The sequence below is a fragment of the Myxocyprinus asiaticus genome, chromosome 17, assembly GCF_019703515.2.
Source record: "Myxocyprinus asiaticus isolate MX2 ecotype Aquarium Trade chromosome 17, UBuf_Myxa_2, whole genome shotgun sequence".
Taxonomy (NCBI): Eukaryota; Metazoa; Chordata; class Actinopteri; order Cypriniformes; family Catostomidae; genus Myxocyprinus; species Myxocyprinus asiaticus.
Window position 1 is genome coordinate 18,917,501 of NC_059360.1, and position 25,407 is coordinate 18,942,907.

The following is a 25,407-nucleotide window of genomic DNA, read 5'->3' on the forward strand; positions in this document are numbered from 1 at the left end:
AAAATGTCCTCCATATTTTCTGTGCTGATTTTGAGGGAAAAGTTGCACTCTGTAATTTTTTGTTTATGTTGCACTGGCATCTTGGACTTTTACTGACACCTAGTGATGTGGATGCAGCATCACACAAAAGCCAATGTTTTCAGTTACTGATGCAATTTTAGAAATGTGCTATTCACAGTCAGTCATGATTCTTTTTTTCTGCAGGTGAAAGTGACCTATAACACGGGGTCACTAGCTTGGTTTACATCCATGTATTTTTATGTGCATTTTGGGATATCACATAAAAACTGCTGGATGGAAACACCAAGATGCGCATAAAAAACGTATAAGCTGAGTTAAGGTGGATACATTTTTTATTCGATAAGAAGAAATGTGCATACGATGGAAACACATTTACCGAATAAACTACTACTGAATTTACACTCACCAGGCACTTTATTAGGAAAACCTGTATACCTATTTATTAATGCGATTATCTAATCAGCCAATCATATGGCAGTAGTGCAGTGCATAAAATTATGCAGATACAGGTCAGGCACTTCAGTTAATTTTCACATTAACCATCAGAATGGGGAAAAATTTTTATCTCAGTGATTTTGACTCTGGCATGATTGTTGGTGCCAGACGGGCTGGTTTGAGTATTTCTGTAACTGCTGATCTCCTGGGATTTTCACGCACAACAGTCTCTAGAGTTTACTCAGAGTGGTGCCAAAAACAAAAAAACATTCAGTTAGTGGCAGTTCTGTGGTTGGAAATGCTTTGTTGATGAGAGAGGTCAATGGAGAATGGCCAGACTGGTTCAAGCGGACAGAAAGGCTATGGTAACTCAGACAACAACTCTGTACCATTGTAGTGAAAAGAATAGCATCTCAGAAAGCACAACTCGTCAAACCTTTAGGCGGATTGGCTACAACAGTAGATGACCACATCGGGCACTTTATAAGGACCATAGTGTTCCTAATAAAGTGTTGGGTGAGTTTATTAGGAATACAAGATGCGCATCAAAAAAAGTCATATGACTAAATAACTCGTTCATATCTGGACTAACCAGCGGACCAATCATTGCATCTGAAATGTTGCTCTGGTCATCCTGAAATAATGGTGTCTAGAAAATCCAAAGCCTGCATAGATATATAAAATTTTATTATAGATCTGCATGGTAAAGTCAAAAAGGAAGGAGCGGTGCACACATATAATACTCCCATAACTGTGTAACGTGCTGTTCCTCCCAGACATTGGACAAATTCTTTACAGTTTTTTTGTCTGTGTGCTCTAAACTGTAGGTATTTTATTTATAAGAGTCACAGTGGCTGCAATTTCTCTGGAAGTGACAGTTTTGTTCTTTTGAACACTTGAGATGGAAATGCGGCTTTATTTTCACATTGTTTTTGCGATATTACGTTTTTTTTACATAAATTAAATTGCAACTTGGATGGAGACATTGTTATAGAGACTGTTTAGCCTGAGACAGAGCACTTGCATTAAAATTAATGGTTGAAATTGGAGTACCCAATATGGCGGGTGTAGAAAAGGAAGTCCCGCCTTAAAAGTAAAAACCCAATCACTTTTTAGATAGAGACATCGCCTGTCAGTTAACTAGAGATAACGCATGTGCATTAGCTGGACCAACCTGATAAATTTAATTTTTTAGCGTGATTTGAGCTTAAGAAGCACATTATATGATACTATTGATGTTAGATATTACTGCCGATTTAAAATATGTTATTTGATCATAATCTTGACCAACTGTTTTGGAGATTTCTGTCGTTCCCCATTCAGGTTCTGTAGATATGATCTGTAATGTTATGCCGCTTGTATCCATAACAAATTGCTTTCTGAGAGTGTTTCTTGGGCCCTATGAAATCCCTTTTATTTATTTTTCCAAATTCTATTTTATTGTTACCCAAATTCTGTGTTTTCTGTTTTATTTTCTGTGAATTCTGGGTTTTAAAGTTTATTTACATTTTATCATTAAAAAAACTGCCTAATCAAATTCATTTATAAAATTTAAATAAAATGAAAACGGAACAATTTCTTTTCAACATACTATTGCATTATTTTTTATTAAATGAAGAGCATCTATACTAATCCTCACAGCACAATCCAAAACCCCAAATTTGAGGTTTTTGTTTTATTATTATTATTATTATTATTGGTGGTCAAATACAGCGCTGCACAGTAGAGCATCACCGTATTAATGAAAGCAGTGATACAATTCTTGCTTGAGATATTGTAATTATTATTGATATATTATTATTATCATTATTACAACAACTACTACTACTACATTGAGTATTATATTTTACTATACAGAAGTAATATATTTCTGTCGCATTTTTTCAATTTCACGCATCTTGTTAAATGGAGCGTTTATTTTAGTGGATGTTTTTGACGGCTTCACTTCTCACCTCCGGAAAAGTTTGCAATATGGGCTAATGTGCTTATTAAACCACAAAAGATTTGGATTTAATGATATCAATATATGGTCTGCATGTTCCATGTGATTCACAGTGAATAAAGTGTTCTGCTCTTTGTCATAAATACAAACACAGAGCATGATGTTAATGATGCAGGTAGTGTTTAAGCAGCGGCTTCTCACATTCACTTACTGTTGAAACACGCAGTTTATGCAGACCTTTTAGGCTATTTGTTTAATTAAATCTCAGCCTTTTGTGGTTTAGTCATCACACTAGGACATATCACAATTTTAATTTGATTAATTGTGCATTATACATTAACTTCATCCCAAATATGTCAAATTCTGTGACATTCCGGGTTTTATTGTTAATTCCGTTTTTATGACTGGATTCCGCGATTCTGCCTGTGCTTTCTGCAACGTGGAAATCATAGGGCCCTATGTTCCCAAATTGGCTGCCGAATGGACTGACTTGCCTTGAAAGGGACTTTGGATAAAGTGAACTGTATGTAGCTGGTCATGTGACCTCAACATGGCAGTCCACATTTGACGACCTGCTCCATGTAAAATAAAACAGCTTTTATTAGGCTACTGGTAGAACTGGAGTCTTCATCTCATGTGAGAGTGCATTATTTTAAACATATTTTCCAAAAGTACTATTAGTTTATTTATGTGCAAAACTTTTTTAATGCATAAAAAAATTACCGAATGTACCTTTAAACATGTAAAGATGTGGTAAATGTTGCAAAGGGAAGATGATGTGTACAAATTTGTGAATGATGGCCATTTGAATTTTGCAGAAATCTGAGGCACTTTCTGCTGAGTTCTGCTGATGCAGATTCTGTGTAGGCCTGTAGATTATACACAGGATAAACTGAGCAAGACTTATCAGTGCATCATGTCCTATAGATGCCATGAGGTCATTCAGTGAGTAATTGCAGGCGCACCAGATCTGCCATCACTTTACACATAACAGCCGAGCCAGCAATCCATGTTATGGAGTTGAGTTTCTCTCACTCGCGCCGAGCTTACATTAGCGTATAGGCGTATATCTGCAGCAATGCTTATGAAAGCCCCTCGATGAAGGCTCATGCCTACTCTGGACACTTGATCATGTCCCATGTGGTAGAGGATCCACATAATGCCATCCCTAATGGCAGAAACGGAAAATAATAAAACAAGAAACCGCCTTTTAACTACATCAATTGCTGCAGAGGGATAACCAAACATGCCATGACCGTGAGTGCCACTCACATCACCTATTGGAGGAGGAGTGCATCTGCTGTCAGCCTATCATTAGAGCAGATTGTCTTACTTTTGAATGTCAAAGGCACTAACCAATGCAGTTTGCGTCTCAGGATCAAGAAAGCCCATTAAACACTTTAAGTGTTGAGCTCACACAGACTTGATTTGATGTGAGGTGAAGTGTTCTGGGTAATGCTAAAGAGTATTTATCACTTTAACCCTCATGTCTTGTCTGCAGAAACAAGACGTTCCATTTCCAGACAGGTTTTCTTCTTTGTCTGTGGAAATAGTCTGTACTTTAGATAAGATATTGAACGTTTTGGAACTAGCATTAATACAGAGGGCCTGCTAATTTACACTGCCATTTTGTTATGTGCACAGTGAAGAATAAAGCTGAGCTTTAACACTATTGTCCTTAAGTGTCTTTCTCATGGACAAACCTGAAACTACTTTATGCTGATATCTCTAGTGTTTTGATTCTAAGCTTTATAAAAGTGATTTTATCCATTTAAAAAAAAAAGTTACAATACCTAAAGAAGTGTATTATTCTGTATGTTTCGACTTTTTTTTTTTTAATAATGCACACTCTCAAGAGATGAAGATGATGGTCATACCAGTGGCCTAGAAAAGCTATTTTATTTATTACATTTAATACTATTCAGAATAACATTCAGATTATAACATTACAAGTCCAAACCAGGGAACTCTGGTAGCTTTGTGATTGGCCAAATGTTAGACAACTCTGATAAACCTCTAATTTTCGCAATCTGTTCTCATAGAAGGAACGTTACTATAACAACATTTTTGCAAACTGACTTTTATGTGCTGCGTTCTAAATTTCGGCACAGTTTCCTTTTGAAATTAACACTAGAGGCACTACAACAACTGTGCGTTTTATTCACTTTCACACAAATCATGACTACTATGGCTGATTTTTTGTTAATAATTGTAAAAGGTCTCTACTTAATGGAAAGGAGGAAGCGGGAGACAGCGAGATCCAACTCAAAAAGGTAATTTATTTTCACAAACACAAACTCGCTTTTCAACGCAATTTTAACAACAGCACAATCTCAGTATGTGCGTGGCAGCTCTCTCGCTCTCACTGGTGTCCAGCTCGCTCTTAAAGCCTGTCTCCACTCTCACTGCAATGAAAAACAGCTGTTAGAGACAATCATTGCCAGGTGATGATCCTTACCATTCTCATCTCCTGATCTCACTCTCCATTCACAAGCCGGTGCTCAACCACACCCCCACCACCACAAAAACATTTTATTTGGTTTTACATGAAACAACAAAGACAAAACACACAAATAAAAACAAAGTTTCAATGGATACAAGAGTAACCATACAATGTAAGTGCATGCATGTCACTTGCACTTAATCAGTACAGGCAGATTTTAACTTTATAAACACTTCTTTTTCACACACTGCTATGTTATGATATCGAAACACTTTGACTATAACACATCATTACAAAAATGATACGTTTTAACGCTTGTGTTTCTACTGTTTGTATTTTTATTCCAATGTAATTTGCTTCCGTGGCAGCTCACTTGATAGCAGGAGTGGACTGGGACTAAAAAGTGTCCCTGGACTTTCTGGCCCAGATCGGCCCACCAAATCCAGCCTGCAACACACCACACCATAACACACCTGCACACTGATTTCATTTTCCGGCTCAATTTCAAATTTTTGTGTTGAAAAAAAGACATTTCTATTGACTGCTAGTCATGACAACGGGCCTCATGCAAAAGTTGTCATAACTTTCAAACATATAAAACCACTGTAAATGTGATGAGTGTATTATTCAGACAAATAACATGTCCGAAAACCTTTTTTCCCAACATACAGATGTTAGGTTAAAATGTACATGAAAGTACAAGGGAAAGTGTGTATATTAGGTGCTGTGACAAGTCAGCATTTCTTCAAAGTTTTTAAAGATCTTAATCACCTTTCAACTTTTTTCTAGAAGTGCAAATAAACTATTGTATTAGTTAATATGAGGTTCTGGAAACAAGTATAATAACAATATATTATATATCATATCATAAAATGATTAGATCATTAAATGTTGTTCCCTATCTGTCACTCACTCGACGTTGTGTCGATGTAGTGACACTAGGGGTCACTCTTGGAAGCCCAAGACACCTCTGGTCTTTGATAAAGGCCAATGAAAATTGGCGAGTGGTATTTGCATACCACTCCCCCGGACATACGGGTATAAAAGGAGCTGGTATGCAACCACTCATTCAGATTTTCTCTTTGGAGTTTACTGAGCTGACTGTTCATTCACCTCTGCTGGATCTGATGGCGCATTTCAGCGGCTTCTCCCTCCTCTGCAATGGCGCACTGCAGAGAACGCCCCTGGGCGCTTTGGCAGAAAAAAGAGAGTATATTTTCCTAAAAGATTATATTTCTCTAAAAGAGCGGCACACACGGAACGTCTTTTTAAAGATGCATCTTATGCATCGGACGCCCAAAGCTCCCGTCCAAGCCCTGTAGGTTCACGTTGTCCCTGACGGCCAAAGACTACAGTGCCACTGGACAAGCCACCTCCGCCCTGCACGCCATGGCTCTCCTGCAAGTCCACCAAGCCAAGGCGCTAAAGGAACTGCACGAGGGTAGTTCTGCACCAGATTTGATGCAGGAGCTGCGCTCGGTGACCGACCTCGCTCTCCGGGTGACGAAGGTCACGGCGTTGTCTCTCGGGTGGGCGATGTCCACCTTAGTGGTCCAGGAGCGCCACCTCTGCTCAGCCTGGTCGAGATGGGTGAGACCGACAAGGCACGGTTCCTTGCTGCCCCAATTTCCCAGGTTGGCCTATTCGGCGACACCGTCGAGGACTTAGCCTAGCAGTTCTCGACGGTGAAGCAGCAGATGGAGGCTATCCGGCACATCCTGCCCCAGCACAGCTCAAGATCCCGCACCCTGCCTGCTCGTCGCCAAGGGCGTCCCCCTGCGGTGACTGCACCGGCTCCGCCGCAGCCCACCCCTTCGGCCCGGCCCTGGCGTGGAGCCCACCCGTCTCACGACCGGCCGCCAAGAACCCTCGGAAGGCTTCGAAGCACCCCTGAGATGGGCGACCCAAGGACGACGAAACCCACCTTGGAGCTGGTACGCAGACCACTCCATCCCCCGGTTGAGGGCCTTTTTTATTTAATTTTGCCACATGCCCAACAGTTCAGCAAAAGAGCGGTTTCCTCATTCCCTGGGTTACGTACCCGGTGTGCACAGCCATCATCAAGACCACCATCCATCTTTCCATCCTTGCAGGTTTGGTGCTCAAGTGGTGGTCTCCCTGCCCCTGCGTGCCCAGCTGTGGCACAAATCCGCCCCCGGCTGTTCCGGGGGTGGTCACAAGGAGCCAGGTAAGTGCTTTGATGTCCCAGAACTCAGCACGGCCACAACATTGCGTGGCACCTCGAGCTCCGCCCCGCCGCGAGGCCCCACCTGCCGGTAAGTCTGACGAGATTGTCCCCTTGGTCCCCCTCGCTCGGAACTTGGATGCGTGGCTTGCGCTTTCCAATCCGTCGCGATGGCTGATCCGAACCGTCCGACTCGGCTACGCTATTCAGTTCGCCAAGCGTCCGCCCAGGTTTAGCGACATCCACTTCACCTCTGTGAAGGGTGAGAATGTTGCTACCATGCGTGTGGAGATCGCTACCCTCCTACGGAAGAATGCGATAGAGCATGTTCCTCCGGCAAAGATGAAGAAGGGGTTTTACAGCCCCTACTTCATTGTACCGAAAAAAGGCGGTGGGTTGCGGCCAATCTTGGACCTGCGTGTACTGAACCGGGCTTTACACAGACTCCCGTTCAAGATGCTGATGCAAAAACACATTCTGGTGAGCATCCGGCATCAAGATTGGTTCGCGGCAGTAGACCTGAAGGACATATACTTCCACGTCTCGATTCTACCTCGACACAGACCCTTCCCGCGGTTTGCATTCGAGGGTCGGGCGTATCAGTACAAGGTCCTCCCTTTTGGTTTGTCCTTGTCTCCTCGTGTCTTCACGAAGGTCGCAGAGGCAGCTCTTGCCCCATTAAGGGAAGTGGGTGTTGATTGATGATTGGCTAATCCTAGCCCACTATTGGGATATGCTGTGCACACAGGGACTTGGTTCTCTCGCACCTCAGCCGTCTTGGGCTTCGGGTCAACTGGGAAAAGAGCAAGCTCCTCCCGGTTCAGAGTATCTCTTTTCTCGGTTTGGAGTTGGACTCAGTCTCATTGACAGCACGCCTCATGAACGAGTGCACACAGTCGGTGCTAACCTGTTTGAATGCATTCAAACAGAAAACAGCGTTTCCACTGAAACTCTTTCAGAGGCTCCTGGGACATATGGCATCCTCAGCAGTGGCCACTCCACTCGGGTTGATGCATATGAGACCACTTCATCACTGGATTCAGACATGAGTCCCTAGATGGGCATGGCACCGTGGGATACATCGTGTGGCCATCACGCCGATCTGTCACCGCCTCTTCAGCCCTTGGACCGACCTCACATTTATACGGGCAGGCATTCCCCTAGAGCAGGTCTCCAGGCATGTCGTGGTTACGACAGACGGCCTCCAGAACGGGCTGGGGCGCTGTTTGCAATGGGCACGCAGCCGGCTTATGGACGGGCCCGTGACTGCGTTGGCACATCAACTGCCTCGAGTTGCTGGCAATTCTGCTCGCCCTGCGGAGGTTCCGGCCGTTGATCCAGGGCAAGCACGTGTTAGTTCGGACAGACAACATGGCAACGGTAGCATATGCCAACCGTCAAGGCGGTCTGCTCTCCCGTTGTGTGTCACAACTTGCCCGCGGTCTCCTCCTCTGGAGTCAGCAGCAGCTTAAGTCACTGTGAGCCACTCATATCCCGGGTGACCTCAACACTGCAGCGGACGTGCTGTCATGGCAGGTTACCCTCAAGGGAGAGTGGAGACTCCACCCTCAGGTGGTCCAGCTGATCTGGAGTCGATTCGGACAGGCACAGTTAGACCTGTTCGCCACCCAAGAATCCTCTCACTGCCCGCTCTGGTAAGCCCTGACCGAGGCATCTCTCTCTATAGACACGCTGGCACACAGCTGGCCCCCTGGACTTCGCAAATAAGCATTTCCCCCAGTGAGCCTACTTGCACAGACCCTGTGCAAGGTCAGGGAGGACGAGAAGCAGATCATCCTAGTATCACCCTACTGGCCCACCCAGACGTTGTTCTCGGGCCTCACGCTCCTCGCAACAGCACCCCCCCCTGGCAAATTCCCCTGAGGAAGGACCTTCTTTCTCAGGGACGGGGCACCATCTGGCACCCACGACCAGACCTCTGGAATCTCCATGTCTGGCCCCTGGACAGGACGCGGAAGACCTAAGCGGTCTACTACCTGCGGTGGTAGACACAATCACTCAGTCTAGAGCCCCTTCTGTGAGGTGCCTGTTAGCCTTTAAGTGGTGTCTGTTCGCTAAGTGGTGTTCTTCCTGACACAAAGACCCCCAGAGATGCACAGTTGGATCGGTGCTTTCCTTCCTGCAGGAGAGGTTTGAAGGGTGGCTGTCCCCTTCCACCTTGAAGGTGTATGTAGCCGCTATAGCGGCACACCACGACACAGTGGACGGTAAGTCCTTAGGGAAGCACGAGCTGATCATCAGGTTCCTGAGAGGTGCCAGGAGGATAAATCCCTTCAGACCGCACCTCGTTCCCTCATGGGACCTCTCTGTAGTTCTTCAGGGTCTACAGAGAGCCCCCTTTGAGCCTTTGCAGTAAGCTGAGCATAAGGCACTCTCCTTGAAGACTGCCCTCCTGACTGCGCTCACGTCCATCAAGAGGGTAGGAGACCTGCAAGCATTCTCTGTCAGCAAAACGTGCCTGGAGTTCGGTCCGGGCTACTCTCACGTGATCCTGCAACCCCGACCGGGCTATGTGCCCAAGGTTCCCATGACCACTTTTAGGGACCAGGTGGTGAACCTGCAAGCACTGCCCCAGGAGGAGGCAGACCCAGCCCTGATGTTGCTGTGTCCGGTGCACGCTTTACGCATCTATTTGGATCGCACGCAGAGTTTTAGAGTTTCTGAGCAGCTCTTTGTCTGCTTTGGTGGACAGCGGAAAGGAAGCGCTGTCTCCAAGCAGTGGATCGCCAACTGGCTCATTGACGCCATAACTGTGGCATATTACATCCAGGACGTGCCACCCCCGGTAGGGCTACGGGCCCATTCTACCAGAGGTGTAGTGGCCTCCTGGGCCTTGACCAGGAGCCCCTCTCTAACAGACATTTGCAGAGCAGCGGGCTGGGCAACACCGAACACCTTTGCGAGGTTCTACAATCTCCGGGTGGAACCGGTTTCGTCCCGTGTAGTGGCACGCACAAGCAGGTAAGTCCGGGACAGCCAGCTGGGTCTATCGCTTGCGCATAGCGCCTTTCACCTCCCCTGAGCTGAAGATGTGTGCCATTAACTCCCAGTAGTGTTCATAAACTGTGTTCCCTGGTTGATTTCCTCCGAGCCCTGTGGCAGACAAGTTTGCAGAGAGACTCGCTGCCGGCTCAGTACACATGCTAACTAAGCCCTGTACTGGGGTAAGTGCTCCGCATGTGGTGGTTCCCCATAGGTAACCCCATGCGACGTATATCTTCCGCTAATTCGTTTCCCTGTTGGCAAACTGCGTCTTCCTTGGGCAGAGGCCCCTCTGCCTCAGTCACCATGCTTGTAGTAACTCCTCCCCCATCGGGCAGGACCTGTTTTGGGACTCCCCCACATGGCATACTTCCGACATAGCTCGGCAAGACCATGTGATGTATTTCCACTTAAATACCCCCCCCCCCCCCCGCACTGGTCTCCGCAGTGTCTTCCCCTTGGGAGGGACACCCCCACAACTAGACCTGGTGGGCCTAGTCGGTTAATCCCCCTTTTTTTAGGGAGTGTGAAAAAAAGGGGGATAAGAGGCCACGACTGGGCTAGCCTGTCTCTATCTTTTGGGTAGTCGACTTGTCACCAAAGGGCTGTTCGACACTCATAACTGTGTTGGGGGAGGTTACGTGTCGGCCTGGTGTGCTGGCTATGAGGCACACAGTGGTCTGCCCATCACACACCGCCAGTTCACATAACACAGTTCAGCCAGTTGTGCTGTTTTTGTACAGGGACCCCTAGTGTCACTACATCGACACAATGTCGAGTGAGTGACAGATAGGGAATGTCCTGGTTACTTGCGTAACCTCCGTTCCCTGATGGAGGAGACGAGACGTTGTGTCCCTCCTGCCACAATGCTGAACTACCCGCTGAAATGGCCGGGACCTTGTCTCGGCTCCTCAGCATAAAACCTGAATGAGTGGTTGCATACCAGCTCCTTTTATACCCGTATGTCCGGGGGAGTGGTATGCAAATACCACTTGCCAATTTTCTTTGGCCTTTTATCAAAGTCCAGAGGTGTCTCGGGCTCCCAAGAGTGACCTCTAGTGTCACTACATCGACACAACGTCTCATTCCCGCCATAAGGGAACGGAGGTTACGCCTCCGATGTTCGCTCCGATTTGTAAGTAATTTCAAAATAAAAGTAATTACACTTAATCAAATAAAAGCTATTGTATTGGTTTACCTTGCCGAGTTTATTTAATTTTCAATTTGTTAAGGGGTCCACGCAGGCATGTTGGTACCCAGGGTGGCTGCCTATATGGCCTGTAGGACGGGCCGGTACTTTCGCTGTAGTGGGCCTGCCCAAATTACCCAGCAGCCCACTGGGAAAATGCCCAGTGCTCCCAATGGCCAGTTCACTCCTGCTTGAAAGAGTGTTGGACTTCAGCCTTGGAGGACGGAGGCTCGAGCCCAGCCAAGAACGTAAGCTGACACATAAGCTGAAATTGTCATAGAAGCTACACCAAATGACCTGGTTGCTGTAGAAAATTTGCTTTTCATTTCGCATTTGCTTTTTCCGCAATATCGGTTAGGTTTATGTATTTGTTTAGTATTAGGATGTCTGTTTTGTTAACCTGCCATTTGCCTTTATGACACTAACGGTTAGGTTTATGTGTTGGTAAAGGGAAAGGATGCCATTTATGACACTATTTGTTAGGTTTAGGTTAAAGGTTGATGTTAGAGAGGTATGTTTTACTCATTAAAATCTCTATCTAATATTCACCTTAAAAACCTTGTCTGCTTACGACACCATTTCGCTCACTTTTGGCAGCTCCCGCTGGACATTTTACTAGGAAACTGAGTGAAACGTATAATTAAGCACATAATTTTGCCACAGTCACGTAATGTTCATGAGATCAGGTGGACTTTTCCCTGTGGAACACGGAAGCTTGACCTTTGGACTAGTGTGTTTACAATCTGTCTGAGATCTGAAATTGAGAGATTTGAATTTGTAATTTGTAATTACTTAATTTGAATTTTATCTCAATTTTATAATCTGAATATTTACAGCTAATTCCACCTCTATAAAGAAATTCAAAACAAAAATTCTGCTGTTTAAAAATACACATTTATAAAATGTGCAACAAAAATCTTACATTTTGTTAACCTCCTGACACCAAAACACGACTGTTGAGTGGATTTTCCATTTCCCTTTTTGATTTTTAACTAGTAGCCCCTAATAAACATGCAAAACAATTTTTAGAGCAAATTGTTTCCAAAAATTTACGCCCACATACATAGGACTATATAACTTTTAAATAATACCAAGCTATAGAAAGTTCTCTCTTTGCACTGTCAAACAAACAAGTGATAGCCAGTGCTGAAGCATTTTACCAATCAGACATTAGCGTAATTCATTCTGATATAAGTAATAGCCAGCACTATCCAATCACTGCCAACCATGTTAAAATAAAATGATACATTATAAATTCTGAATCTAAGTACTGATTACCATGTCTGCCAAACAAGTTCAGTGGTCCAAACGTCATCTGCAACCTAAAACTGAACTTTTGGTCTGAGTTTAGATGTGAATGCACTTGGCTGTGTAGGAAAGCAATAGGATGCTCCCTTGCTCCCTATTTAGTAAATGACTTAACCTCCAGTGTGCTGTCTGTCTGCACTGGTCTCAGAACAGTTCGAAATGAACCTTATTTTCATCTTAATTCCATATAAAGCCTCTGAAAGCAAAATTTTTCAGCTTTGGATGAACCCATTGATTCTAAATGTGATAATGCACAGTAAATATAGGATTTCTTAGGGGAAAATAGCCCTGTAGTCCACGTCCATGGTCGTTGTGATTAAAATCGTGCCGTTTCGCAATAAATCCCTAACATTTTTAAAATGGCATATTGGATGAACCGGATGGCTCCAATCTTTGACTCAAACAGGTTTTAATGTAAAACTTTTAATGAAGTTTCTTACGAGATGTAGTTTTGTTGGCGTTTCTCCCAAACACAAACTCCACTAAGATCGGCGCCATGTTGTTTTGTCACATGACTCAGTGCATCAAATCTTGAACCCTTTACTGACAGTCCAGAGTGTCCTGAACTAAGATCAGTTGGTTTAAATGAAATGAAATTATGCATAGAGTATAGTGAAGACAAAACATAATGTCTGCACAGGAGGACACGGGTCGCACAAGGTTAAATGTCACATGTATAGAATTCAAATGAACAAAATTCAGATTCAAATACATTATTCATTGTTTTAGCTCCATACATTTTAGGCAATCAGTGTCAGTATGAAGTCCAAAATCGCTGTTGTTATCATACAATAACAGTGCACCATAAAATCCCCTGTGTGTCAAAATCCTGAATAGTCACTGGTGATAGTTGAAGTAGCCTATCTTTTCAATAAAAAATTAAAATGGTCACAACAGACCTGCTTTAATCAAATTTGGATACTGAAATTGTGTGCAAGATGGGTCAATCAAGCATAATATCAATGTGTAATTGAGATATATTACTCACTTTAGAAAAAAGTGTCTTCAAAGCCACCAAAAAAAGGAAGGAGACACTAGCAGCATCTGAGGTCCTGGAAGAGGAAAGTATGAATGTGGATCTTCCCATAGAACAGGTGAAGTATAATTTATAGAGAGATGTTAAGTACTTTCCCACCATCAGGCCAAACGGTTCTCATTGCGGAACCAATCCCATTCCGTACCATTCCGGGTTTGTTGGCATGGTTACGGTTACTTTTTTTACTGTAGTGTCGCAAAATAAGGATAATAATTAACTAAGCAAGTGACAAATCATAAGTCGCCATGTCACTACGCGTGTTCCACCTGAGTGGTTCTCTGTCCTTAGTACGTCTAGCTAAGTGTGCTGAGAAATCTGGGCTGGGAATGGTTTGTAAACCTACTGTACTGAGCCATGCTCAAGTAGAAATGCTACTAGAACCATTACTCACCTTGCTCAGAACCATTCGGCCCAATGGTATTGATCTTGCTATTAACCAACTGCCTAATAGATTGCCTTTATTATCATTGCACATATTTGACATATAATGAAATTTGTTGTGTAGCTCCTAAAATGATTCATCTAACGATCCACACATGCACGCACACACACACATCCACTCACGTACATGCTTAAAATTTAATAAAAAGAGATGCATATCTGAAGCACATTGTACCAAGTGCTATTGCACCTAATAAAAATATTATTGGACATTACATACAAATATTTACAGATGTTATTCCACATTTCCTCTTTGTATGGAATTACTATTCCAGTTGTTAGTCCTATGGTGTGGAATATTATGATAATGTTGGGGGCAGATGGCAGCAGAGAGTAGAGATGATGATAGGGGTGAGTTAATCCTTCAGAAGGCTGAGGTAGTGTGATCTGAAGGTGTCTTCCAGTGAGGGCAGGGGGAGTCCAATTATTTTCTGGGCTGTATTTATGACTCTCTGGAGAGCTCTTCTATCTGCTGCTGAACAGTTGCCATACCATACTGTACTACAGTATGTTAGTACACTCTCTTTAGAGGAGTGGTAGAAGGACATGAGCAACTTCACAGACAGGTTGGTTTTCCTAAGTGTCCTTAGAAAACAGAGCCACTGTTGAGCCTTCCTGACCAGGGCAGTAGAGTTTATTGTCCATGTGAGGTCCTCTGTGATATGGGTTCCTAGAAACTTGAAGCTGGAAACCTTCTCCACTTTTTCTCCTTTGATGTTTAGAGGAGCGAGGTCCTCATGGTGTCGCCTAAAGTCTATGATGAGTTCTTTGGGTTTTTTTTTTATGTTCAGTGACAAATTGTTTTCAGCACACAGCCTTGTGGTGTGCCAGTGCTGAGTGTCAGGCATGGGGAGAGATGGGGACTGAGTCTGACTCTCTGTGGATGGTTAGATAGAAAGTCCTTGATCCACATGAACAGGGAGTTACAAAGACCTATGTCAAGCAGTTTGGTGACCAGCCTGCTGGGAAAAATAGTGTTAAATGCAGAACTGTAGTCTATAAAAAGCATCCTCACATATGTCCCATTCTGTTCAAGGTGGGTCAGTGCAGTGTGGAGAACTGTGGTAATGGCATCCTCTGTGGATCTGTTTGCTCTGTAGGCATACTGGTGCCGGTCCAGGGTGAGGGGAAAGGTGGATTTGGAGTGCCACCGGTCTATAGTCATTCAGGCAACTGGTGTTGGCACTGGTATAATTTTGGCTGATTTCAGACAGGCAGGTACAGTAGTCTGGAACAGGGACAGATTGAAGATATTAGTAAACACCTCCGCAAGCTGATGGGCGTAGTCTCTGAGCACTCTTCCTGGAATCTCATCAGGCCCTGCAGCATTCTTAACATTTACAGTGCTAAGAATTCGCCTTATCTCCTGTGTCTGTATGGTAGGTAAGTGATTGGTGGTGGCGGGTTGGGGTGTAGCTATATTGTCTGATCCTTTTTTCTCAAAGAAGCAGTTAAATTCCTCCACCAGTGAGGCGTTGTTGCCTATAGGTGGGTCTTTGTTGCTGCTGTAGTTGGTGATGTGCTGAATGCCCTGCCACATACAGGTACGTGTTGGATTCCTGTTGGTGAAGTGGTCCTCAATCTTTTCCTTGTATGCGGCCTTAGCACATTTAATACCTTTCTTCAGGTTGTGTCTGGCAGTGCTGTACTGTTCTCTGTCTCTAGATCTGATGGCTACGTTGCGGTCTCTCAAAAGGATCTGGACCTCCTTTGCCATCCATGGTTTCCTGTTTGGGAAAACATGGATGTGTTTGTTGATGGTGATATTTTCAACACATTCTAAACTTGGGAGAAGTCCTGAAAACAAGCTAAATGTCCTCTTCACAAACAGATGGAATTCAAAGAAGTTGAGGAGGAGCAAAATCACAACAGAAACCCCCAACCAGAGAGTTTTTGTGATAGCCCTGCCAAAGACTTCACAAATCATCCAAATGCAACTGTTACACCAAGATCATCCCCTTCCAAAAATGTAAATCTGAATATGTCCGATCAACTCAATGTTACAAAAATTTACTTCAGTGCTTTGACCAGTTTCTCAGGCCATAACCTAGTAAACCTAAACACAATTCCTGTCAACAGATCTCACAACATACCTCAAGTATGGAGGAGCCAGAAGGAGACCCCCAACTCAACAACCATGGAGATGGTGGGGACAAGTCATTAGCTAAACCAGAGGCTAAGGTATGGAGCTTACAAATCAGTATGTGACTCAGGGTTTCCGTTAGCCGGTAATTACGGGTTTTTGACCATTAAAATGTCCTAGAGACTGACATTCAAACATTGTTGGGCACAATGTCCAGTGAAAATATTACCCCTTTAGTTGATGCCACAAGTGTACAGTGTAATGGCATGCCAATGATAGCAGCGCTTCGCTGCCACAGAGGTTTAACCTTTCCCGAAGCTTCCCGAAGTCCTAATCAGCGACTACATCGCATTGTATGCTGCACATGGGCAAAAGCAGCCTGCGTTAATGATTATTCCTGTTTCGTGTGCCTGCAGTGAGAATACTGTAACTTCAGAATCGCACTAAAACAGCCTTGCATTGCCGTCTTCTGGAGAGAATGACACCAGGCTTATGTGAATGTCAAGTTGTAGAGAACACAGCAAAACACATTTGTGCTATATAAAATCAGGGGAAAATAGTCAGAAAAAAATTTGCCAAGGTAAGAAATTAAGTATATAACACAACCTAATGATTTGTTATTTTAATATTTGTTTATAAATGAAAAGATATGTGGTAAATTGCAGTTTATTTATTTATTTATTTTTGCCCAAAATCATTGAATGTTTTTTTGCTAATTCCATGATGGCCGTTTAAAAAAAAAAGAAAAAAAAAATAATGGAAAAGCAACTATAATGAACAAATATTTATCGTTTGACTTGATTGTGTCATTATGAACCTATATTGCATTATTATGCATCATCCATCATGTTACCGTGCAAAATAAATACCAAAATTAGATTTTTTCCAATTTGTCTGGCAAACTTTCTTTTTCCCAGACACATTGACCGGCACCAGAATTTTTTTGCAGAAACTCTGATGTGACTATTTGCGATTTAAAGGTGCTGTAAGTGATTTTATCCTAATACTGATACACATACCAAAAGTCTTTAATACTGTATCCTCTCTGTTCTGTCACATAATAGATGCCATCTTGAGGAAGGAAGCAGAACTTTGTTTCCCTATCTGTTACTCACTCGACGTTGTGTCAATGCAGTGACACTAGTGGTCACTGTTGGGAGCCCCAAACACCTCTGATTTTTTTTTTAAAAGGCCAATGGGAATTGGCGAGTGGAATTTGCATGCCACTCCCCTGGACATATGGGTATAAAAGGAGCTGCTATGCAACCACTCATTCAGATTTTCTCTTCGGAGCCGAGCGGTTGTATTCAGTGCACTGAATTCAATTCCCTCCAAAGACGCACCTCAAAACTGCTGGATTTATGGTGCATTTCAGCGGCTTCTCCCCCTCTGCACCCGTGGAGTGCAGAGAACGCTCCTGGGCGCTTCAGCAGAGCGAAAAAAGAGTATATTTTCATTCACAAAAAGAGCGGCACACATGGAACATCTTTTTAAAGATGTCTTTCCGTTTGTGTGTTATTCCAGGTTGCGGTCATTATATCTCTGCTTCTGACGGCCACGATCGCTGTCTTAGGGGTCTGGGAGCTGCCCACGTGGAGACATCGTTCGTGGATTGGTCATGTCCTCATTGCGAGAACATGACCATGGCAACGTTGCAGTCGTGGCTTGCTTTCGTCCTTCTACCTACAGGTTTGAGGCCATGTCGGTTAGCACTGGGGGCGATTTGGGGATATCAATGGGACCACCTCCACCGGGTATCCACCCACGGACCTCCCATTCCCCAGCACGCTCGCTTGCCCCGGTCGGGCACTCAGACGAGACTTTCGGCTCGTTTCGAGTTCGACCTCTTGTTCGGAGCCCGGGAAGACGATCGAGCGCAGCATCGGAGAGCGGGCTCGTCCAGTCGGACGCAGAGGCTTCGGCTTGGCTTCCTCCTTCGGGAATGGTCGCCCAGTCTCAGGCTGACGCGGAAATAACGGACATGCTTTCCCGGGGCGGCCGCGAGCATCGGGCTAGAGTGGAACCCTCCACTCTCCCCTGAACCCTCGTGGCTCGACAATTGGTTCCTGGGCTCAGGGCGCCACCCACGGCCACGCCCCGCCCCGGTTCCTTTCTTTCTGGAAGTGCATGAGGAGCTGACAAAATCGTGGGAGGCACCTTTTACTGCCCGGTCCTGGTCTTTCAGCTCCCCTGCTCTCACTACCCTCGATGGTGGAGTGGCCAGGGGGTATTCGGTGATCCCCCAGGTGGATAAGGCGCTCGCAGTGCACTTGTGTCTGCAGAGTGCCGTCACCTGGCGCGGGTGCCCGAAGCTCCCATCCAGGGCCTGTAGGTTTATGTCGTCCCTGATGACTAGGGCCTACGGTGCTGCTGGACAAGCCACCTCCACCCTGCATGCCATGGCTCTCCTGCAAGTACACCAAGCCAAGGCGCTAAAAGAGCTGCACGAGGGTAGTTCTGAACTGGGATTGATGCAGGAACTGCGCTCGGCGACCGACCTCGCTCTCCGGGCAACGAAGGTCACGGCGTGGTGTTTGGGGCTCCCAAGAGTGACCCCTTGTGTCATTACATCGAACCACAATGTCTCATTCCCTCCATCAGGGAACGGAGGTTACGAAAGTAATCATGGCGTTTTTTTTCTTCTTTTGCCTGTGATCTAACCCCAGAAATTAATCCATTTAGATACAGCACTTATTGTGGTCTAATAGTCCTTAACCACTGTAGTGTGACTCCCATAATAACGTTGATGAACATACACAACAATGCTTTGGAATATTACAATGCCATGCAATTTCACAGTGTTTTGAAACAGGAAGATATCAAGTCTTATTTAAACAATCAATAACACGTAACATTCCATTTAATGAAAACTATAATTTCAGAAAAAAGCAATTACACCGCCCGGTATTGTTTTGGTGCTGCGATTTTTGCTGTAGTCTGCATTTTCCTAATAAAGATATTCTTATCGAAATAATTATTGACTGGGGAGTGTGGTTATTACCTTGTTAAGGACCTCATCAATAGCATAATTCATCCCTTATCACATTTAGTCCTGTAAGGAGATTGGACCATGTGTAATAGAGAGTGTTAATTTTCACCAGCCCAACCTCAGCTAATTTGCAGAATCATCATCACCACTCAAAACATGATTTGATTTACAAGAGCAGATGAGGCCTCCTTTTTATGACTGTTCACACTCTCTGTACTAAAGACATTGAAGTGCTAATCTTGCAGGACTTGCTTAGAATGTAATGTTAACCATTAACCACACTCCCCAGTACTCAACAATGTCCAATAAATATTTTCGTGTTGAAGGCTTGTATTCCCATTGCACACATAGCTGTGGCACACTGTTCTTTTCCTATCCAGCCATGTTTATTATCCAGCATCATAACGCAAGAGTATAACCCTTGAGCAGATCTATTTAATAGGAATCTGACAGTAACATGTATATTATGGTGTAGATATTTTGCCATAATGAGTTATTGTGAGGCTGCCTGTACATTTCATAGTGAGTTGTCGTTTCTTAATCTACCATCAACGAGTAGATATATTTTACAGTGGCAGCCACATGGTTTTCAAGATCATAACAAATAACCAGTTGTGCTAGAACCTATTTACAGCAATCTGGGAGTAGCAAATTCCGTAGTTCCAGGGAATGAGGAAGTGGGAGACGGCGTATTTCATTCCAATTATTCAGTCTTTATTTAACACAAATCCTCGCTTTTCAGTAGAACACTTCCAAATCACACACACACACAGCTTGAAGCTCGGCTCTCTGTCTCGTCTGTTGCCATCTCCTCCCTTTTATCTCCATGTCACAGCTCACTGGGAATACAAACAGGTGTTAGCACAGGTGTAAATCCTTAACCACTCAGCTTTCCTGGACCTCACTCTCCACAGATCAGTGCTCGATCACACCCCCCGCCTCCACATATCCCCACCGCCCAACTCAGGTTGGGGACTGTCCGGCCTGCAACCGAATCCCCCCCCCCCATTCCGAGAGAGAAAATCATCCACAGCCATCTGCGCCCCCTGTCTGTGGACCACCTCAAATTTAACCCTCTGGGGTCTGAGGGTGTTTTGGGCCCTGGAGAAGTTTTGACATACCTTGACATTTGTGCTTTTTTCAGTTGCTTAAAAACACATTAATGGCTAAAGTCTGATAACACTGTATTCAGCACAAACTGGGCTACAATAATATGTAAACAATATGTATGTACAAGTTTGTATTTTTGAGAAAATAACATTTATGCGTGGTTTTTGAAAAAACTAAAATTTGAAGTCACTGAAATTTGTTCACAAGACTTTTGAGAACTGGATCTTGTAGCCTAGAGTTTTTGCTACAAAAATGATGTGAAACCATCCTGATCACTCATTAATACAAAACAATATAGTCATTTAACTTTTGTGAGACACTTTTAGTGTTAGAAAGGCCATATGCGGGGAGGCGTGGATGATCATGAATACTGATGTGATTCACACCTGAGGAGACAAAGACCCCTCCCCTGAGAGAGAATGAATGTGAGGAAACTTAATGATTGAATGTATTATCTGACTATACATTTTCTTGTAAAGACATTACTTAAAAACTTTAGACCCACACTACCGTTTAAAAGTTTTTAAAAGAAGTCTCTTCTGCTCACCAAGGCAGCATTTATCTGATCCCAAATACAGTAAAAACAGTGATATTGTGAAATATTTTTACAATTTAAAATAACTGTTTTCTGTTTGAATATATTGTCATATGCAATTGATTCCTGTGATCAAAGCTGAATTTTCAGCATCATTACTGCAGTTTTCAGTGTCACACGATCCTTCAGAAATCATTCTAATATGCTGATTTTCTAATATGGGCATATTTACAGCACATTTTACACATTTACACCCAAACAGATATTTGCAAGCACAAGCTTCTTTGATGATAATGAGGCAGCATAAACACTAGTTAAAATATAATCTAAACATTCATATTATTTTTATATCATATTACATATCATATTTATATCATACAGCATACAATTTAAATACCTGCTTTAGCCGAAACAACATTTAAATGTAACTAAAACTAGCCTATTAGGACATATTTCAAATGTCAATACTCTGAATCCTGGCTGGCAAGTCTGGAAATAGTCCAGCTAGTAAAATACGTGCATGTTTATATAAAATAGCATGTCAACTAATGTAAGTAAAACTAAATGACTTAATCATCCGGAATTGTATCCTCGGCTGGATCAAATCGCTCTTCAAAATGTAAATGTTCATCGTCGGAGTCCCGCTCTTCATCTGAGGAAAATGTGAACTCTTCGCCACTATCCAGGACCATCTGTAGAACTTCCTCACCTGTGTAGCATGTCATCTTCCAAACACACAGGAAAGTGAATGAATCTGATAATGAAACGATGTTTTTTAAGGCATTGTTGTGGGGGCGTTTACCATTTGCATATTTACATAGACCGCCTCAGCACATTACCGTATGAATTGTGCACTCTGTTGGTGGGTGGGATCACATTAGCGATAATGAGCTGAGCCAGCTGAGCCAGCGATAATGAGCTGGCCTTTCGGCCTGTCCTTGTCCCCTCGCGTCTTCACGAAGGTCGCAGAGGCAGCTCTTGCCCCGTTAAGGGAGGTGGGCATTCGCATTCTCAACTATCTCGATGATTGGCTAATCCTAGCTCACTCTTGGGACATGTTGTGTGCACACAGGGACTTGGTGCTCTCGCACCTCAGCCGATTAGGGCTTCGGGTCAACTGGGAAAAGAGCAAGCTCCTCCCGGTTCAGAGCATCTCTTTTCTCGGTTTGGAGTTGGACTCAGTCACATTGACAGCAAGCCTCACGAATGAGCGCGCATAGTCGGTGCTGACCTGTTTGAAGGCGTTCAAACAGAAAACTGTGGTTCCACTGAAACTCTTTCAGAGGCTCCTAGGGAATATGGCATCCTCAGCAGTGGCCACTCTGCTCGGGTTGATGCATATGAGACCGTTTCAGCACTGGCTTCAGACACGAGTCCCTAGATGGGCATGGCACCGTGGGATACATCGCGTGGCCATCACACCGATCTGTCACCGTCTTTTCAGCCCTTGGACCGACCTCTCGTTTCTACGGGCAGGCTTTCCCCTAGAGCAGGTCTACAGGTGCGTTGTGGTCATGACAGATGCCTCCAAAACGGGCTGGGGAGCTGTTTGCAATGGGCATGCAGCCACCGGCTTATGGACGGGCCCGCGGCTGCATTGGCACATCAACTGCCTCAAGTTGCTGGCAATTCTGCTCGCCCTGCGGAGGTTCCGGCCATTGATCCAGGGCAAGCACATGTTAGTTTGGACAGACAACACGGCAACAGTAGCATATGTCAACTGCCAAGGCGGTCTGCGCTCTCATTGTATGTCACAACTCGCCCACCATCTCCTCCTCTGGAATCAGCAGCACCTCAAGTCGCTGCGAGCCACTCACATCCCGGGCGACCTCAACACTGCAGCGGACGCGCTGTCATGGCAGGTTACCCTCAGGGGAGAGTGGAGACTCCACCCTTAGGTGGTCCAGCTGATCTGGAGTCGATTCGGACAGGCACAGGTAGACCTGTTCGCCTCCCAAGAATCCTCTCACTGGCCGCTCTGGTACACCCTTACCGAGGCACCTCTCGGCATAGACGCGCTGGCACACAGCTGACCCCCTGGCCTGCGCAAATATGCGTTTCCCCCAGTGAGCCTACTTGCACAGACTCTGTGCAAGGTCAGGGAGGATGAGGAGCAGGTTGTCCTGGTAGCACCCTGCTAGCCCACCCAGACGTGGTTCTCAGACCTCACGCTCCTCGTGACAGCCCCCACCCCCCGGCGATTCCCCTGAGGAAGGACCTTCTTTCTCAGGGATGGGGCACCATCTGGCACCCGTGACCAGACCTCTGGAATCTCCATGTCTGGCCCCTGGAAGACCTAAGTGGTCTACCACCCGCAGTGGTAGACACGATCACTCAGGCTAGGGCCCCCTCTATGAGGCGCCTGTATGCCTTTAAGTGGCGTCTGTTCGCTAAGTGGTGTTCTTCCCGATGGGAAGACCCCAGAGATGTGCAGTCGGATCGGTGCTTTCCTTCCTGCAGAAGAGGTTGGAAGGGTGGCTGTCCCCTTCCACCTTGAAGGTGTATGTTGCTGCAATAGCAGCACACCATGACACAGTGGATGGTAAGTCCTTAGGGAAGCATGACCTGATCATTAGGATCCTGAGAGGCGCCAGGAGGCTGAACCCCTCCAGACCGTGCCTCGTTCCTGCATGGGACCTTTCTGTTGTTCTTCAGGGTCTACAGAGAGCCCCCTTTGAGCCTTTGCAGTCAGCTGAGCTTAAGACACTCTCCTTGAAGACTGCCCTCCTGAATGTGCTCACTTCCATCAAGAGGGTAGGAGACCTGCAAGCGTTCTCTGTCAGTGAAACGTGCCTGGATTTTGGTCAGGGCTACTCTCACGTGATCCTGAGACCCCGACCGGGCTATGTGCCCAAGTTTTCCACGACCCCTTTTAGGGGTCCAGGTGGTGAACCTGCAAGCACTGCCCCAGGAGGAGGCAGACCCAGCCCTGACATTGCTGTGTCCGGTGCGTGCTTTACGCATCTATTTCGCACACAGAGCTTTAGGATCTCTGAGCAGCTCTTTGTCTGCTTTGGTGCACAGCAGAAAGGAAGCGCTGTCTCCAAGCAGAGGATTGCCCACTGGCTCATTGATGCCATAGCTATGGCATATCACACCCAGGACGTGCCGCCCCCGGTAGGGCTACAAGCCCATTCTACCAGGGGTGTAGCGGCCTCCTTGGCCCGGGCCAGGGGTGCCTCTCTAACAGACATTTGCAGAGCAGTGGGCTGGGCAACAACCAACACCTTTATGAGGTTCTACAACCTCCGGGTGGAACCGGTTTCGTCCTGGGTAGTGGCACGCAATACAAGCGGATAAGCCCAGGATATCCGGCCGGGAGTATTGCTTGCACATAGCGCCTTTCACCTCCACTGAGCTGAAGACGTGTGCCATTATTTCCCAGTAGTGTTCATAAACTATGTTCCCTGGTTGACTTCCGAGCCCTGTGGCAGTAGAGTTTTCGGAGAGACTCGCTGCCGGCCCAGTACACGTGCTAACTAAGAGCCCTGTTCTGGGGTAGGTGCTCCGCATGTGGCAGTTCCCTGTAAGGTAACTCCATGCGATGTATATCTTCCGCTAATTTGTTTCCCTGTTGGCAAACTGCATCTTCCTTGGGCAGAGCCCCCTCTGCCACAGTCTCCATGTTTGTGGTAACTCCTCCCAAGTTGGGTAGGATCTACCATGAGACTTCTCCACATGGTCAGCAAGACCACACCACCAGTTTACGTAACACAGTTCAGCCAGTTGCGGCGTTTTGTATAGGGACCCCTAGTGTCACTACATCGACACAATGTCGAGTGAGTGATAGATAGGGAACGTCATGGTTACTTGCATAACCTCCGTTCCCTGATGGAGGGAACGAGACTTTGTGTCCCTCCTGCCACAATGCTGAACTACCCGCTGAAATGGCCGGACCTTGTCTCAGCTCCTCAGCATAAAACCTGAATGAGTGGTTGCACGCCAGCTCCTTTTATACCCGTATGTCCGGGGGAGTGGCATGCAAATACCACTCACTGATTTTCATTGGCCTTTTATCAAAGACCAGAGGTGTCTCAGGCTCCCAAGAGTGACCCCTAGTGTCACTACATCGACACAACGTCTCGTTCCCTCCATCAGGGAACGGAGGTTACGCAAGTAACCATGACGTTATTGATAAACAGATTCAATTATAAGATTGTGTTTTATTCAAAACACCCTTCTTAACAAAAATAATGTCATTTTTGAATTGATTTAACAGGCCCTGCCTCCAGCCTCATAGATAAAAGAAAATCTAAGCTGTCACTTAAACATCAAGATTATTGACAGTGTAAAAACGGCAACACTTTTGTCAGGTAACCTAAAAATTTGCTGATTGTGGTAACATCTGAATTAACTTGTTTAATGTTATTTAGTCAAATAGTTTATACTATTTAATATGATATAATATAATAGGAATCAATATTTATGTTAGATTCACATGTAAAAAAAGACTAAAAAATCTGCGGAAGTTTGTCTACCGATTTAGACTGTAACTTCTTGGGGCAGTTAAATATAAATAATTATAATTAATAAGTGTAATTATTTTTACTAATGTATTATTATTACCTCTTATCACAATAACTATGCCTAAGGATTGTTTGAGTTGATGTTAAGACAACTACTTTAATGCATAGTTTACAATAAATCCTTCAGATTATACATCCGGATGCAGCAATGGTTTTTTGGA

General features: G+C 44.9%; 1 protein-coding gene across 1 annotated transcript in view; it reads left to right on the forward strand.

Moving 5' to 3' along the window:
- LOC127454939 (doublecortin domain-containing protein 2C) overlaps positions 1-25,407 on the forward strand; it is a 106,980-nt gene that overhangs the window by 30,271 nt on the left and 51,302 nt on the right. Inside the window, exons 8-10 of the mRNA XM_051722486.1 lie at positions 13,520-13,620; positions 15,835-15,972; positions 16,083-16,184. Coding sequence (XP_051578446.1) covers positions 13,520-13,620; positions 15,835-15,972; positions 16,083-16,184 — 341 coding nt within the window. The remainder of the gene's footprint in view (positions 1-13,519; positions 13,621-15,834; positions 15,973-16,082; positions 16,185-25,407) is intronic.